Source organism: Erpetoichthys calabaricus, chromosome 8, assembly GCF_900747795.2.
Source record: "Erpetoichthys calabaricus chromosome 8, fErpCal1.3, whole genome shotgun sequence".
Lineage (NCBI taxonomy): Eukaryota > Metazoa > Chordata > Cladistia > Polypteriformes > Polypteridae > Erpetoichthys > Erpetoichthys calabaricus.
In genome coordinates, this window is record NC_041401.2 from 21,008,127 (window position 1) to 21,027,028 (window position 18,902).

The 18,902-nt window shown below is 40.0% G+C and overlaps 1 protein-coding gene across 1 annotated transcript in view; it reads right to left on the minus strand.

Annotated features, from left to right (window-relative positions):
• myo3b (myosin IIIB) overlaps positions 1–18,902 on the minus strand; it is a 619,900-nt gene that overhangs the window by 456,161 nt on the left and 144,837 nt on the right. The window contains 1 exon segment of the mRNA XM_051930711.1: positions 11,763–11,828. Within this exon segment, the coding sequence (XP_051786671.1) occupies positions 11,763–11,828 (66 nt within the window).

An 18,902-nucleotide genomic window follows, 5' to 3' on the forward strand; every position in this document is an offset into this window, starting at 1 on the left:
CGTGATACACATGTGAAGAAAGTTAGAGAATATGAAAGTAGGAAAATTAGAAAGTATAAAAAAAAGAAAGTAAAGATCACAGGAGCGCAAACAAACGGAAGTTATTATTTGAAAAAGGGAAACTAATCACCACGGACCAGGTGTCATTAAAAAAAAAGCAGGATAAAGCGAGATCAGAAATAAAAGACAAAGAGTAGAAAACAAAGTAAAACGTTAAAAAGTAAAACGTTAAAAAGGTTAAAAAACAAGGGGGCCAAACACATGCAGAGCAGGTTAGAGATAATGAAAACTGGAATTCAAAAGACTCAAAAAAAACATGCAGAGCAAGATACAGAATATGAAAGCAGAAAAAAAATGATAGTGTCAAAACAAAGAAAGTAAACATCACAATAGCACAAAGAAAGAAATTATTACTCGGAGAAATAACGAAAAGGCGAATAGAGATCGAATGCATGGACACAGGTGATATGTCAGAAGTATGTGAATATTGAAAGGCTTGTAATGAGAATTTCAAAAACGGAGTTTACCTCACATGCATTTATTGGTTATTTTGCAAAAAAAAAAAAAAATATTAACAGCTGATGTCATCGATCGCTTTGTCTGTGCGGAAATTCCAAACAGAGACAGCTATCCTGAATTATGGTTCAAAGTCATTAAACACATGTCTCACTGACCTCATTAAAAAGATTCAGCACATTGAGACTCGAAACATTCTAAATATTGTTTTTACAGAAGTTCTGAAATAAAAGTGAAACTAATGAAATAGCAACAATTCAAAGAAAGAAAAATCTTAAAAGTGTGTATCCGGAAAAACAAAAATGGGGGTTGGCAAACGAAGCGATCAGGGGGCGAAGGCCCTAGTATATGTAAAACCTCTCTTATTTTCAAAGGCGTTTTGTAAAGACTGCCACTGCCACTTCAAAACATCGCTTTAGCAGAGGTGAATTTTATGCTCAATCGCCTTATGACAAATAGGACAGTCACTCAGCCGTTCTCCACACAGCTGACATGAGCCATGGCCGCACATGAAGACCATATTCTCTGTATGATCCAGGCAGACTGGGCACAATGTCTTTTCTTTGATATCCTCCCACTGCTGCTGTTGTAATTTCTGTATGTCAGCATCTATGTTTGTATTGATGTCAGCTCTTGGTTCCATGCTGATAGGAGTTAGAGTTCTTTGAAGATGTTTAGTGCAGAATGTCACGTTGTCACTGCTCATATCCATTAAAGGCATAGGTTTCTAAATTTCTTTCGCTCTTCTTAGATTTTTCCTTAACAGAGACCACATATGGTGTGTATTCTTCTTTGGCTCCAGTAAGAAGCATAGGATTCCTTTCTCATCTTCCTCATTAGTGGATGCAGCTTTACTGGATGTTGCTCCATCCTCTTTTTTTGATATGCAGGATGTCTGGGTTCTACGGAGAACATCTGATGTTTCACTTTCTCTTTAGACTTCTTATCAAGGTGCCCCTGGTTAGATACAATGAAAGCATAAATCTTTATATTTTAAAAAGTCAACTCTGTCTTTATGTGGCAGTTATTTGATTTTACTACATTCTGCGAGGATGTGCTTGTCACTGCAAACTATGCAAGGCTTTCCAAATGCGCAGGCCGCTGTAGCAGAGAGTTGTCTTGAGTCCCCTTTTCAGCATTTTCGGTGATACCTGTAAGCAAAGGTGCAGCCTCCTCTCTGGCCTCTCTTCAGGGGAAACCTTCCTTTCGGTCTTTTTTCACTGTAAACACATGGCTTTGAGATATACTCCCATGCAAAAGGATGCAGCAATATTTGAGCCTGCTGATGTAAAAAGTTAATTAAATCGGTTATGCCTGCCCTTCTGTCTTCTCTTTCTTGAAGTTTATAGGCAAACATTCCTCATTCATTTCATAAAAGAAAAGGGAGCTGCGATAGATACAATACAAATATTTTAATTGTTATTGAATTCTTCACCATTTTCTACAGTATACATGGCATTCATACAACAAGTAAGAAAGGTCTCTAAGAGCCACACCATCATTCTGCTTTATTTGAGGCCATTTCAATGCTTTGTCTAGATATGCGTCATCTATATGTATCTGAGTGCCATAATAACTTGTCAAGTAGCTTTCTGGCTTCTCCGTAGCCTAGCCTTGGTGGCATTTGGACACAGCCTTTAACCACAGCCTCTGGTATACTGGGTTCAATAATCTATCTTATCTTGAGGGTTCTCGAGCACATTGCCTACAGCACGATCAAAAGTCCTGATGAAGTTTGAGTAAGCCAATGGGTCACCTGAATATAAAGAAACCAGTCGGTGTGGAACTTCAGTACACAGTGCAGGAGATTCATTTTGTTTATCTGTTTGCTGGGCTAACTCTAGTAACTGCTTTTGGTTTGATTCTATATGAGCTGACACATGTCCAACAGATCATGCCCGAAGCTCTTAGCGTTCAATCCCTTCGTTAGTTGTTCATTGCTCCTACCTATTTTAAACTCGAACTATTGAAGCCTTAGAAGAATTCTGTCAAGTTCTGACCATTCAAGTAAGGCTGCCAATGAAGGTGCTTGTGTTGCAGTGCTTAACTGGAATGACAAGCTGCATTTATTGTTGACAATGAGCTACAAAAGAGAGACTAGTGGGACTCTCGATCTTGCAGTTGTAACTCACTGAACTGATTAGCAAGCTGTTCATTAGGTCGACTTATTAAAAACTTATTTGTGTCATTAAGCCATGCCATTGTAGCAAGACCAAATTCGTTCCAAGTCTTGGAGTTGGCTGCCAACGTTTGTTTCTGTTTTTCAATTGCACCATCTTTAGTTAGCAAGGATAATATCCTTCCATTCAGATCTTCGACATGGCCGTGTGTATCGCAATAATTTTCAAACAAGCTGATCTTGCCTTTTCTTTGTATGATCTTTAAGATCCTTAAGCACCTTCTCTGGGCTTTGAGTCTGTACTCAGATCACTCCAAGTAACTTCACTTGAGCTCTGCTGGGACATCTTTACAACTGCACAAGCGGACGACACTGCATTTCCAGGCAAGCCGCCTCATGTACCTCCAACACAGATGAGTGAAGCTTCCTTATCTTAGGTAAACACATAAGCAATCATCTGCGATGCCTTTATATTCTATCACAGTCTCTTAACTTCTCTTAAATTCAGGTACAGCAACTTTGTTTTCAGCTCCAATCATGCATAAGTAGAAGAGCACAACACCTCCCAGGAGCTCGGTTCTTGTTCTTCAGTTAACAAGTCCTCAGATGGTAGCTTCCAGTTCAAAGTCTTCCGATGGTAGTTTTCTGATGAAAAATATAACTGCATTTGTCTTAAATCACCAAAGTTATGCAGCTTTTAATTCTACAGTTTGCTTCATAGGATAGTTCTGGCAAAAGTGTGACTCATGTTCAAATAATTCCACAGACCAAACATCTTCATTTTAAAATTTAATAAAAATTCAAGGCAAAAAAAAAAATCACACAAAAATAGAGAAAAAATTGTCATTAAAGAAAATAAAAGATATTGTTTAAGAAAAGGCCTGTCTAAGGCTTATATATCTTGTTTCATTTCACTAAGCTTGGTCATACAGTCGTTAAGCACAGTCAGAAAACGATCGATAGATAGATAGATAGATAGATAGATAGATAGATAGATAGATAGATAGATAGATAGATAGATAGATAGATAGATAGATAGATAGATAGATACTTTATTAATCCCAAGGGGAAATTCACATTCTTCAGGAGCAGCATACTGATACAAAAAACAATATTAAAGATTAATAATAATGCAGGTAAAAACAGACATCTAGGGAACGAATCCAACAGTCCATGCTAGCAGTGAGAGTCTCTCCAATCTGGCTAAATCAACTCTCTGTAAACAGATAGACTTAGGAAAGTGCTAATTCATATTAATTTACAGGGGCTAAAAGGCTATACCATACTCTGATTAGCTATAAGAAACTGATTTTCTACCATTGAAATTAAGCAAACAATTAAATAAATTTAACTTTAACAGTCATATCCATACTCCTATGTGTTTACATCATAGTTTCATATCATAAAATGTTATTAATACAAAGTTACAATATAACCTATGAAATCTCCAACAATTATGAAAAAGTACACAAGTCCCATTAATGATATTGAAATGACAGAAAAGTGTTTTTACTTTATCTGCTTATTATACCTGTGACAAAATAAACACTCTTCCTAAAAATGTGCATCCCTCTATGTTACACTCATCCCCATCTTTGCTATTTAGCCAGGCTTCCATTATTGCTGTAATATCATAATTATGCTCTGCTACATACAGCTCCAACTCACTAGCATTAAGGCAAGCTATTTTAAATGTGTTACTCTTTCTACATTTAAATGTTGGGTTAGAATTTACATTACTACACATTTTTATTTCTACACTGTTGTTTGTTCTTCCATGTATAGATCTAAACTTGGCCTGTTCTGAACTCCCTGGCCCCCCATTCCCTACTTTAAACAACCTTCGACTAGCCTACACATACGCCTCACCAACACATTGGTGCCCTTCTGGTTCAGATGTAACCCATCGTGGAGGAACAGATCCCATCTTTTCCAAAAGTTCAAGTTCAAAGTTTATTGTCATGTACACAGTAAGGAAACACGTTTCCCTGTACAATGAAATTCTTTCTTTGCTGTCCATACCAAATGACAAAACCAACGTATAAAGATAAACATAGATAATAAGTAACAGAGGCAGCATAAAGTATAAAAACAGAATAGAAATATAAAGTGTAATGCGCAGATAGGTGTGTGATGGACAAGTCAAATACAGTTGTGTGAGGTAGATAGAATGAGATGAACCATGGTGGTTATAAACTCCAGTCAGTTATTTAGGAGTCTAATGGCCTTGGGAAATAGAGTTCTTTAGCCTGGAAGTTCTGCATTTCATACTGAGGGTAGAAGTGTGAACAGTTCGTGTTGGGGGTGGGTGGGGTCCCTGAGGATCGAGGCAGTTCTCCTGCGGACCCTGCAGTTGTAGATGCTCTGCAGAGAGGACAGTGGGGTCCTGGTGACCTTCTCAACAGTCTTTACCACTCTCTGCAGCCGTTTGCGGTCCATAGCAGTAGTGTTGCCATACCACACGGTGATGCAGCTGGTCAAGATGCTCTCAACAATGCAGCTGCAAAAGTTGCCAAGGATCTTAGTCGACAAACCAAACTTCCTCGGCCTCCTCAGAAAGTACAGCCGCTGTTGATCCCTCTTGACCAGCTGTGTGGTGTTAAGTGTCCAAGTGAGGTCTTCACTGATGTAGACGCCCAGGTATTTAATGCTGCTCACCCTCTCCACAGCAAGCCCTCGGATGAACAGTGGCTGGTGAGGTCTCCTCTCCTTCGTCTTGTCTGTGTTGAGGATGAGGTTGTTGTCCTCACACCATGACGCCAGACTGTCCACCTCTCTCCTGTAGGCAGCCTCATCCCCACCAGTGATGCGTCCTATCACTGCGGTGTCATCTGTGAACTTTAGGATGATGTAATCTTTGTAGGAGACGACACAGTTGTGGGTGAACAGAGTGTAGAGGATGGGGCTGAGGATGCATCCCTGTGGGGTGCCTGTGTTTGTGATAATGGTGATAAAGGAGTCCCAATGCCCCATATCCTATACCCTTTTGCCCTGCACCAAGATTTGAGCCATGCGGTAACCCTTTTAATCTCCTCAGTACCTGGACTGGCACGTGGCACAGGCAGAACTTCGGTGAAGTCTACCTTGTTGTTCCTGCTCCTCAGACTGGCAACTAACTCTTTGAATTTGAATCACAGAACTGACAGACTACCCTTATGTTTGTCATTGAGGATTTGTTTGCTGACAGGAGTGGCTATATGACATGTAAAAGAGGAAAACACTGAAAACAAAATATAAACAAGTCTCATCTCAGGTTAAATTTGAAATTGTAAACTAATCCATAATTTATATATTTCAGAATGTTTCTCTCTTTTAAGGGTATGTGATATGCAAGATAAAGTTGCTTAGGGAGGATGAATTTAATTATTGTATATGTTAATTATTAACATATTTACATTAGCAGAGGCCTAAAAATCTTATGAGGAAGATTTATTTAATTTTTTATTATATTTTTTATTGTATCCATTGAGGGGGACCAGGCCATGCCATGAGCTGCACCTATGATTAGAAACAATGTAAAATAATGTGAGGCAGGACATAGTGATATGATAAAGACTCCTTTTGTACTCAAGACTATGAGGCCTAAATATTAATTATCAGCATAATAAAGTGGAATAGATAATTCCTAGTACTTGAGACAAATACAGATGGGCAGATCCTAAAGTAGTAATGACTTACATAATGATGCTTGTTAGACACTAAACTGCTGCCAACTCACTAGCAGAATCTTTCAAAGTTAAACCTCTAGGGCTCTTGTCCATTTAAAAGTGTTAAGCAAGTGTGTGGCAGGATGACTGAGACGGCATCTCATCCCATAAATCACACAGACTTTGCAGCGAAATGACCACTAACATACGGAAAAAAATGAGATAATGAAATTACAAGTCTCATGGACACTCATCACACAAAACTGGCAGATGCATTAAAAAAAGAGCCCTTTAAACATATGGGTAATAGATAGAATAGATTTTATGCTGCTATTGTTTTTAATTTATCACAACAAAGCTGACAGGCTCTGTGCAGTGACAAATGCACAACTAACACAAATAAATGAGGCAATTATCTCTAATGGCAAAAGGTTTTGCAGCTGTAGAGTCTGATGTTTTCATTATAAACAGTGAAAAAAAAATAATGTTAATTTCAATGTGGAACTTGGCAAAGAAGAAGTAAAAGCACAACCAGTGATTGCAAAGAATGGCAAAAAGTCCCTAAACAAAGATTTTATTAAACCAAAAGTCACAGTGCATATATTTGGGTAAGACTGACTAATTAGCACATTTGCCATCGCTACACTACTGAAGGCCAAAGGCCAAGTTATAGCTTCTTACATTACATAAAGTACACCTTTATTAGGTAACAAGAGAAAGTTTAATTTCGTATTTAAAAAAAGTTCCATTACCTTCCATGGTCTAACATTCATGTGCTTAAGTGACTAATTTAACTGATACGAAAGTGGGAGCATTTTACATTTTTTATTTACTTCATCCAAGATTCATTTAGTACATTATTGTTTATTAAACAGTTTTGCAACAACGAGTCCTATTGAAAAGTAATAGCAATACTAGAATGCAATTACATGTGTTAGTAGACTCCATTGAAAATGAGCTTTTTAACAGTTAAAAACAGAGCCCAAAGAAGTTTATGGTGGGTCAGCAGCTTTATACACAGCAGACTGCAATTCAAGTGAAAACAGCATCGACTGATGTGTGTTAGTGGTGGAGGGTCGGACAGATTGTTTAATATTGTTAAACATAACGTTTTTGAAAAGTATACCCAATAAAGTAGTATCCAACAATTAGCATTTCTTCTTTTCATCTTTTGGCTGATCCCGCTAGGGGTTGCCACAGCGGATCATCTTTTTCCATATCTTAATACATAATTCGCCTGCCTCCTCACTCACTCACTCACATCCGTCCGAAGACGAATGTGCAGTCGCCTTCTGCGCAGCTGCCCAAAAAACCTTACGAGACCGACATCCAACCCCAACATCGCGACTTCGATTAAAGCTCTAGAGGCCTGAAAGGCGATTTCGACTACAGCTCGAGGCCTAATTACGCATTCTGATTCAATTACGCATTCATTCAATACACCTATATCAGGTTTGTGGTGCTCATACTTATTACTATTCCATATTGTACTGGAACATTCATCATTCAATATTATACTATAGGCCTGGAAAATTCATCAACTAGCAGTACAAGCCTGTACAGTAATGAGTAAAGCGGACTACAATCATTACAAAACAACTTCTTCGTTACTTATCATTTGTTCTTCATACACTGCTGACACAAACTCGTGCCCGTTTCATCTTACGTTGTCGAAATGGGCTCTTTGTCTAGTCTTCAATAATTAGCATTTAAAAATACATTGCAACGGTTGTCACATATTGTTTTTTTTTGTGTGCTTTTAACTGTTTCTGCCGCTTGCCCTTTAGAGAGGATGTCCAATGCAATTAATGTCTGTGGGGTATCTCTTTAAAGGGAGTAGGGGTCCAAACAATGCCTGGGGGTCCTTGCCAAAATGAACTGTGGTGTAACGTAAGAGGAAGAACCCTCTTTAAAAGGCGAGGAGGCGCGTATTAAAAAAAAAGAGTAGAGGAGGGAGTTCGAGAGAGTTTAAAGGAAGAGGAGAGGAGCGTGAAGAAAGTCGATTTAAGGAAGGACCTGGGAAAGTGACTTGGTAAAGAAGGTAATGGTAAAAGCTCGTTAGGCTCCATTGTAATACCGGTTGGACTCAACAAAAAGGAGCTCTTGCTAATCGGAAAGGATCTTGGAGTTCACGGCTTTACCTTACATTTGTGCTGCAGGCGGCGGCCATTAAAGGACGCTAACGCCAAGACACCTGGGTGCGACGGATTTCAGCTTTTAACAAGGAATCGTTCGCCAGGCCGGTGAGATTGCTTCTTTTTACCTATTAATACAGTGTACGAGTCAGCGAAGTTTAACTGACTGGATTGCTGGATTTGTCACAGACTTCCCAGGCCGGGTGGATTAAGACTCTATCAAAGATAATATAAAAGGGACTGGGGAACACGGGGGGATTGTGTGAGCGGGTGTCTAATTTATATTTGTATATATGTGTATATATGTATATTTAGTCGGTTATGTTCTGTGAATTCATTGGGGGTATTGATAAGTAGGTTATATTTCTGTTTCTCTTCCTGGGTTTTTCTTTTTCTTCGTTTTCTTGCTTTCTTTCTTGATTTCTTTTTGTATATTATAGAAGGGTAAAAGGGGGACCTATTAATTAGGATTTATTTGACTTATAAATATTCTTTTGTTTTTTAAATACTTGTTGGGGTGATTATTTTCCTTTTTGTATAAATTCATAAAAACAACTCCATCTGGGGACATCAAATAGGTGCTAAGGTTCTGTCGAGTTCCATACCTAATATAATTATTTTTCCTAAGTATAGGAGTTTTTTGTGTGTGGCGGGCACCTTATCCATAGTAAGAGGAACGCGCTACAACATATTAATGCAAAATGACTCTTACTAACAAAAAATCCGTATCAATAACTCCCTATGAAAAGAGAAACATAAGAAACATAAGAAATCGACAAACAAGAGAAGACCATTCAGTCCATCAAGCCTGTTTGTTTAGTTAATGGCTCAGAAGTCCCAATAGGGCAGCGGTTCTGAAACTGTGGGGTGAAGTAACTAAAAAAGGCGGTGTGAATGTTGCCATATGTGGCATAATTTCGCTATTCGTAGGGAAATTTTAACCTTGTAGCGGTGTATCGGCAGCAAAAAATATAGGAATAAATTTATTAGGGTTTCAAAAAAACGTTAGCAGGGCGCGATTAAAACTGTTATGAAAACTCAGGTTGCAAATACTTAAAGGTTGGGAAATGCTGCAATAGAGAATTAAGGCTGGGGGGGCTGTGAAAAAGAAACTCCTAATGGCGCAGAGTGCTGTGGCAAGTTCTCAAGTATGAATTTAACAAATTACCAATGGCAGAATTAGTAAACACAAAGACACTGGTTTGTTTAAACACACAGGAAAACAAATTAGACATGGAGTTGAAGCAGAAACCTTGATAGCCTTTAAGAAGAATCTGGATGAGATGTTGGGACAGCTTAGCTATTAAGCTAAACAAATGGTCTTGATGGACTGAATGATTTCCTCTTGTTTGTCACATTTCTTATGTTCTAGAAACTGTTTAACAGAAATGGAATCTAGCAATGTCTGTCCACTAATTCATTGTTAAACTATGCATAATAATCATTAATTGAATCTTACCTTCTTTTGAGAAGTAGAGAAAAGGATAGTGTGTCATGCATGCGTGTCAGAGGGGCTCCCCTCCAGGTTCCTCCCAAGTATGTAATTTCACCACAGCCCAACAAGGGGGCGCTGCCACTAAACTGTGTTGTCTTCCCTCCACAGTGCAGAGAAACCACCCAGCGAGGGCAACTGACTCCACCCCTTCCATTCTCTGGGCCACAAAAGCACAACCACCCAGGAGGAGGTGACACTTCTTCACCGAGCAGCCAACTAGACGGAGCTCCTTCACAGATTGAACCATTTAATGTATAAGAGGCAGTACTTTGTTGTTAATTTCATGCATCCATCCATCCATCCATTTTCCAACCCGCTGAATCCGAACACAGGGTCACGGGGGTCTGCTGGAGCCAATCCCAGCCAACACAGGGCACAAGGCAGGAACCAATCCCGGGCAGGGTGCCAACCCACCGCAGGACACACACAAACACACCCACACACCAAGCACACACTAGGGCCAATTTAGAATCGCCAATCCACCTAACCAGCATGCAGTCATGTGAAATTGTTTTTTGTTTGTACTTGAAGTAAACAAGGGCAGTGTGGTTGGCGTCACAACATTTATCATAAACAAGGGCAGTGTGGTTGGCGTCACAACATTTATCATTTGTCACAACCTGTTATTCCCTTGGACAACCAAAGTAGGTAATAAAATATGTGTGAGCCAGAGGGAACAAAATGTAATGAATGCACAAACACTTTAAAATTGGTTTAAAGGAAGTAAGACCCCATTTTCAAGAGTGTAAACTTTGGTTCATTTTCCAATATGGATAAGCCCAGAGCCTCATGATTTTGGCACATACTGTATATGGAGGCACTGGGCAGCAATGTTGTGCTTTTCATGACTTTGTAAATTTCATGAAGGCTGTACATGTTGGCTTAATAGAAAGCTCTTTAGCACTGAGCCTTGAGCTGTGTTTTTTGCTTTAGCTGTCAACAGACGGAGTCTGATGGAGCTCTTCAATTATTCTTTACTCATGGGGAGGACACCATTTATTCAGATCCACTTCTACAGAAACTTTTGAAAAACTATAGTTGGGATTATTAAAGGTAACATAAAAGGAGAATATTGTCTTATGGCTTTAACAGTCAATATTATCACCTGCAGAACACACCAAGGCTGGAACTTTGAGTTTCTGTTGCTAAAGGATTTTCCCCATCTAGTGGCCAATACTTGAAACAATTTAAATTATAGACGGGCCGCACTGAGCATAACATGATGTGTTTTGTGTAAAGAACTTTAATAAGTATTCCAAGGACACACAATATTTAAAACAAATTTTAACTGAGTGATTGCAAAATCGGAAGCTACAAGCTAGGTAATTAGACAGATACATTATTATAAACAAAGACTGAATCACTGCAATATAAATTGTTTTGTAAAGTGTCACATGTGATTACTCAATAAAACAGGCTCAATACAAAATAAGGAACAACAGATTGCATTTTTTTTGTTTTGAGTTGGCCAAAATAAAATTCAGGACTTGCATTCAATTATAAATGCATTAGATGTGTAGGAATGGCAGACATCAGCAGCGCACTCCTACGTCTTAGAAAATGAGGTTAACACACTATTTATAACGTATTTAAAATTGGAAGTAAATCATTAGGGAAGGAGCTTTTCAAGTGCATCACTATGGCAGATGGTACTTTCTAGAAATATTCACAATTACTTATGTAGATTAGGATTTGAACAGAATAATATCTGGTACTGGCTGAATGTTTTCTGTTTCACATTAGCTTTTTCTTACAGAATCACATTGAGAAGGAAACCTCCGTCAGCGGCTAAGTATACTCTACATGTTTCCATTGTAAATTTTCAAAGGGTCTCAAGATGAGATACTCACTGTGCAATAAAGTGGCTATAGCCTCGGCACCAGTTTCCTGGATGACGTAAAGTGGGAGGAGGATTCCTTAAACAGAAAGAAAAAAAACGTCAGGCTTGTTAGAAACCCTAATGTTGTAATTTAGCAGGCCCAATTTGGAATTTATTACTTAAGAACTGAAAATCATAGTTCACTTCTATTTTTGTTGTATTCACATGCAGGCAGGTTAAGTGCATTGATTCTAATCATACTGGGTGCCACTGGTGTGATTTTAACTGGTAACCCTGTGGTTTTTAGTCCATTTCCTTACTCACAATATAATTAGTTATGCACAGTGAATGTACTTGGCTCATTACTTGCATGTTATATATGAACTACACAATATTCATCAAGAAGTGCTTTTTCTATCCATTGACTATAATCAGAGAAAAGCTGGTAGACATTAATAATAATAATAATAATAATAATTCATTACATTTATATAGCCATTGCAGGAAAGCGAAAAAAAACATCAAGGGACTCAGAATTGAAGATAATGAAAGAGTAATAAATGACAAGTGTAATATAATGCAAGTACAATAGCTCATGATGAAGTACTTATTTAATAATTTATTTTTCACTTCACTTCTAAAGTGAAAAATTTTTGAAAAATTTTAATATCTGCATTTTGCAAATGTACATAATTATTTTTTCATATTATATACAGTGCATCCGGAAAGTATTCACAGTGCATCACTTTTTCCACATTTTGTTATGTTACAGCCTTATTCCAAAATGGATTAAATTCATTTTTTTCCCCAGAATTCTACACACAACACCCCATAATCACAACGTGAAAAACGTTTACTTGAGGTTTTTGCAAATTTATTAAAAATAAAAAAAACGGAGAAATTCCATGTACATAAGTATTCACAGCCTTTGCCATGAAACTCGAAATTGAGCTCAAGTGCATCCTGTTTCCCCTGATCATCCTTGAGATGTTTCTGCAGCTTAATTGGAGTTCGCCTGTGGTAAATTCAGTTGATTGGACATGATTTGGAAAGGCACACACCTGTCTATATAAGGTCCCACAGTTGACAGTTCATGTCGGCAATGAGCACAGTGGCCTCCATCATCCGTAAGTGGAAGAAGTTCGAAACTACCAGGACTCTTCCTAGAGCTGGCCGGCCATCTAAACTGAGCGATCGGGGGAGAAGGACCTTAGTCAGGGAGGTGACCAAGAACCCGATGGTCACTCTGTCAGAGCTCCAGAGGTTCTCTGTGGAGAGAGGAGAACTTTCCAGAAGGACAACCATCTCTGCAGCATTCCACCAATCAGGCCTGTATGGTAGAGTGGCCAGACAGAAGCCACTCCTTAGTAAAAGGCACATGGCAGCCCACCTGGAGTTTGCCAAAAGTCACCTGAAGGACTCTCAGACCATAAGAAAGAAAATTCTCTGGTCTGATGAGACAAAGATTGAACTCTTTGGTGTGAATGCCAGGCGTCACGTTTGGAGGAAACCTGACACCGCTCATCACCAGGCCAATACCATCCCTACAGTGAAGCATGGTGGTGGCAGCATCATGCTGTGGGGATGTTTTTCAGCGGCAGGGACTGGGAGACTAGTCAGGATAAAGGGAAAGATGACTGCAGCAATGTACAGAGACATCCTGGATGAAAACCTGCTCCAGAGCGCTCTTGACCTCAGACTGGGTCGACGGTTCATCTTTCAGCAGGACAACGACCCTAAGCACACAGCCAAGATATCAAAGGAGAGGCTTCAGGACAACTCTGTGAATGTCCTTGAGTGGCCCAGCCAGAGCCCAGACTTGAATCCGATTGAACATCTCTGGAGAGATCTTAAAATGGCTGTGCACCGACGCTTCCCATCCAACCTGATGGAGCTTGAGAGGTGCTGCAAAGAGGAATGGGCGAAACTGGCCAAGGATAGGTGTGCCAAGCTTGTGGGATCATATTCAAAAAGACTTGAGGCAGTAATTGCTGCCAAAGGTGCATCGACAAAGTTTTGAGCAAAGGCTGTGAATACTTATATACATGGGATTTCTCAGTTTTTTTATTTTTAATAAATTTGCAAAAACCTCAAGTAAACTTTATTCACGTTGTCATTATGGGGTGTTGTGTGTAGAATTCTGAGGGAAAAAATGAATTTAATCCATTTTGGAATAAGGCTGTAACATAACAAAATGTGGAAAAAGTGATGTGCTGTGAATATTTTCTGGATGCAATGTATATATACACACCAGTAACAGCACACTGCACGATAACATGTAGTGAATCCACTTGACTTATAGTTTTCATGCTCTCTCTGTACGTTTGCATTCGATTACTCAGAGGTTGATGCACTTGCTTTCTGAGCAGCTCTTTTCTCCACTCTAGTGGCCCACTTCTTTGCTTCTTTCGTCAGCATCTTTTCGTGTTAAAACTGATTCAGTGTTTGTGTTGCAGTTACTTAGTATGCTTTCTTTAATTTTTCACTTAAGCTGGCACTTAGTGGTAGGGGAAGTGACGGTGAAGAATGAGAACAGCGCCTGTACGCATGCGCCGCATGGCCGCCCTGCTGGCCGCTGCCGAGAGTTGATTCTACAATAAAAATATAAAGAGGAATAACCTTGGAGGTCAATCATTACCATAAAAGCAGATAGTAGACGTCACGTATTATATGTGTACCAAATTTCAGGTCAATACGTCAAATGGTTTTTATATATATATATATATATATATATATATATATATAGGTGCTGGTCATAAAATTAGAATATCATGACAAAGTTGATTTATTTCACGTAATTCCATTCAAAAAGTGAAACTTGTATATTAGATTCATTCATTACACACAGACTGATGGATTTCAGATGTTTATTTCTTTTAATGTTGATGATTATAACTGACAATTAATGAAAGTCCCAAATTCAGTATCTCAGAAAATTAGAATATCAATTAAGACCAATGCAAAAAAAGGATTTTTAGAAATGTTGGCCAACTGAAAGGTATGAACGTGAAAAGTATGAGCATATACAGCACTCAATATTTAGTTGGGGCTCCTTTGCCCTGGATTACTGCAGCAATGCGGCGTGGCATGGAGTCGATCAGTCTGTGGCACTGCTCAGGTGTTATGAGAGCCCATGTTGCTCTGATAGTGGCCTTCAGATCTTCTGAATTGTTGGGTCCGGCGTATTGCATCTTCCTCTTCACAATACCCCACACATTTTCTATGGGGTTAAGGTCAGGCGAGTTTGCTGGCCAATCAAGAACAGGGATACCATGGTCCTTAAACCAGGTACTGGTAGCTTTGGCACTGTGTGCAGGTGCCAAGTCCTGTTGGAAAATGAAATCTGCATCTCCATCAAGTTCGTCAGCAGCAGGAAGCATGAAGTACTCTAAAACCTCCTGGTAGACGGCTGCGTTGACCTTGGACCTCAGTAAACACAATGAACCAACACCAGCAGATGACATGGCACCCCAAACCATCACTGACTGTGGAAACTTCACACTGGACCTCACGCAACGTGGATTCTGTGCCTCTCCTCTCTTCCTCCAGACTCTGGGACCTTGATTTCCAAAGGAAATGCAAAATTTACTTTCATCAGAGAACATAACTTTGGACCACTCAGCAGCAGTCCAGTCCTTTTTGTCTTTAGCCCAGGCGAGACGCTTCTGACGCCGTCTCTTGTTCAAGAGTGGCTTGACACAAGGAATGCGACAGCTGAAACCCATGTCTTGCATACGTCTGTGCCTGGTGGTTCTTGAAGCACTGACTCCAGCTGCAGTCCACTCTTTGTGAATCTCCCCCACATTTTTGAATGGGTTTTGTTTCACAATCCTCTCCAGGGTGCGGTTATCCCTATTGCTTGGACACTTTTTCCTACCACATCTTGTCCTTCCCTTCGCCTCTCTATTAATGTGCTTGGACACAGAGCTCTGTGAACAGCCAGCCTCTTTAGCAATGACCTTTTGTGTCTTGCCCTCCTTGTGCAAGGTGTCAATGGTCGTCTTTTGGACAACTGTCAAGTCAGCAGCCTTCCCCATGATTGTGTGGCCTACAGAACTAGACTGAGAGAGCATTTAAAGGCTTTTGCAGGTGTTTGGAGTTAATTAGCTGATTAGAGTGTAGCACCAGGTGTCTTCAATATTGAACCTTTTCACAATATTCTAATTTTCCGAGATACTGAATTTGGGACTTTCATTAGTTGTCAGTTATAATCATCAACATTAAAAGAAATAAACATTTGAAATACATCAGTCTATGTGTAATAAATGAATCTAATATACAAGTTTCACTTTTTGAATGGAATTACTGAAATAAATCAACTTTGTCATGATATTCTAATTTTATGACCAGCACCTGTATATAGTGACAGATGTCCAGGGACATTAATAATAATAATAATAATAATTCATTACATTTATATAGCGCTTTTCTCAGTACTCAAAGCGCTATCCACACAGGGAGGAACCGGGAAGCAAACCCACAATCTTCCACAGTCTCCTTACTGCAAAGCAGCAGCACTACCACTGCGCCACCTGTGAGGACATTGCCCCACCGGGACGCCAGGAGATGGGAAGGAACGGGAGAGGGGCAGTATTTTCCCCGGAATATGAGAGAGCAGCCTTCCTGGGTTGCATGGGGGCCACGGAGCCGGGACACTGAACCCTGTGGAAGGACATGGCCACCGCCAGGGGGCGTCTGGAAAGCTCCAGAACGGTGGTCGACAGCACTTCCACCACACCCGGAAGTGCTGCCAGATGCTAATCAAGAAACACCTGGAGCACTTCCGGGTGCTGTAAGAAGGAGGCCACCACACTCCACTCGAGGCTAGAGTCGGGAGGGACAAGACAGGAGCCTGAGGAAGAGGATAAGGTGGCTGAAGAGTTAGAGAGAAAGGACAAAAGATAGAAAGAGACTGAGTTGGCCGGTTTAGGCATTGCGGTACTGTGTTGTTGTGTTGAAAAAAAAAAAAAGTGTGTGTATTCGGGACATTCGGTGTCTGTCTGTCTGTCTGTGTCCAGGCTGGTTTATCATAATATATACAGTATATATATATCAAATAGTTTCAGTCACACAAGCATCAGGAGTGTTTCACAGACTATGATGAAGGGAAACATGGTGGGACTGCGTGGAGTCCCAGTGTTGTAGGTGTTGCCCAGTCGCTAACCACATGAAGGAGAAACCGTCAGAGAACTGTCTAATGTCACTGCCACTTCCACTCCACAAGCCCCACACAGTACCGGTCTCACCACTATTTAAATGAAGAGCTCACTAGAAGCTGGCATTCATCACTGAACCAAACAGAGCTCCCAACCAGAGGAGTTATTTTTAACTTTGTGAGAACAGTGTATAGCGCCTATTTTTCTTTTTTTTGAGGGGGCTTTTTTTTTTTTTCTTTTTTTTTCTAACTTTAAGCACTGTTCAGACATTAACTGGAGATTCGCCAGAGACCCAGACTCTTATCTGTTTACTTTGCTTTTACTTATATATATATATATATATATATATATATATATATATATATATATATATATATAGCCTGTATATACACACATACGTGCACAGTGAATACTCTGTGCAGATGGAGTGGGCATGCAAAGTTCACACAAACAATGAATGGGTGAAAGATTAAAATCCAGGATGCTGGATCTTAAGGCATCCCAATATGCGACATCTCAAATATACGGTGTGTATATTTATATTGTATATACATACAGTTTATACATATTGTAATATAGGCACTGTGTTGCGCCCCACCCGGCACAGGCTCACACGCAGGCACATCTAAAAATAACACAAAGACTTATTTTCTTCACCTGTGGGGCATGTCTTCCCCGTGAACCCCACAGGCACAACACAGTACTAAACAACACAAGCACAAAACACACTCTCTTCTGGCACCACCACTCCTCCCAACAAGCGTCGTCCTCCTCCTCCCAACTCTGGCCACTGAGTGGTGGTTGCTGGCCCTTTTTATAGCCCACCCGGAAGTGCTCCAGGTGCTTGCTCACCTGTTTCCAGTTGTACTTCCAGGTGGGGCTGAAGACTCACCAGCCAGGCTCAGGGACCCATGCAGCACCCCCTGGCGGCCACCCCAGATCCCAACAGGGCTGTGAAGAACATCTCCCATGGAGCCCTGCAGGAAGCTGAGGCTGCCACCAAGCGTTCTGGGGGAGGTATTGAGCAGCCCATGGTTGCTCCCCTAGAACATATATTTTTTTTTTCCAGGCGCACACACACACACAGAAGATTAAAAAATATTCAGACATCTTCTCTTTCTGCAGTCTTCAATTTTGAATTAATAAATTTGCCATTTTTGCCCAACATTCTACATTCAATAACCCTTAATGACAAACTGAAAACTTGATTTCAGAAAGGTTTGCAAATTTATTAAAAATCAAAAACTGAAATCTCTCTTTCATATAAGTGTTCAGACCCTTTGGTGCATCCTGTTTGATCTAATTCTCATTGAAATGAGTTGAGAACTTAAGTCTATCTGTCATAAGTTTAATTGATTGGACGTCATTTAGAAAGCCCCACCTGTACCTATGTGTGTAGAAGGTCCTGCAATTCAAACTGCATGTCAGGACAAAAAACAAGCAATGAAGTCCAAGGAACTCTCTGCAATCAAATTGTGGTAAGGCATAGATTAAGGAATGGGAATAAAGCCATTTCCAAAGCTTTGCCTGTTCCCAAGAGCACAATGGTCTCAATAATTGTGAAATGGAAAAAGTCTGGACCACTGCAGGACTCTTTCTAGAGATGGCTGTTCAGCCAAATTGAGTAATTAGCTAAGGAGGCCCTTGATCAGAGAGGTGATCAAGAACCCAATGGTCATTCTAACAGAGCTTTAGAAGTCCTCTGCTGAGATGGGACAACTTGTCAGAAAGATAATCATCTCAGCAGCAATCCATCAATCAAGTGACTCTAGAATGGACAGATGGAAGCCATTCTTGAATAAAAGCCATTTAAAGAACTCAGGGCATGAGGAAAAAGATTCTCATGTCTGATGAGACAAAAAATTGAACTCTTTGAGCAGAACTCCAGGGACTACGTCTTGCAAAGACCAGGCACTGCTCATCACCTGCCTAATATCATCCCCACTGTGAAGCATGGTGACGGCAGCATCACGCTGTGGGATACTTCTCAACATCAGGAACAGTGAGACATGTCA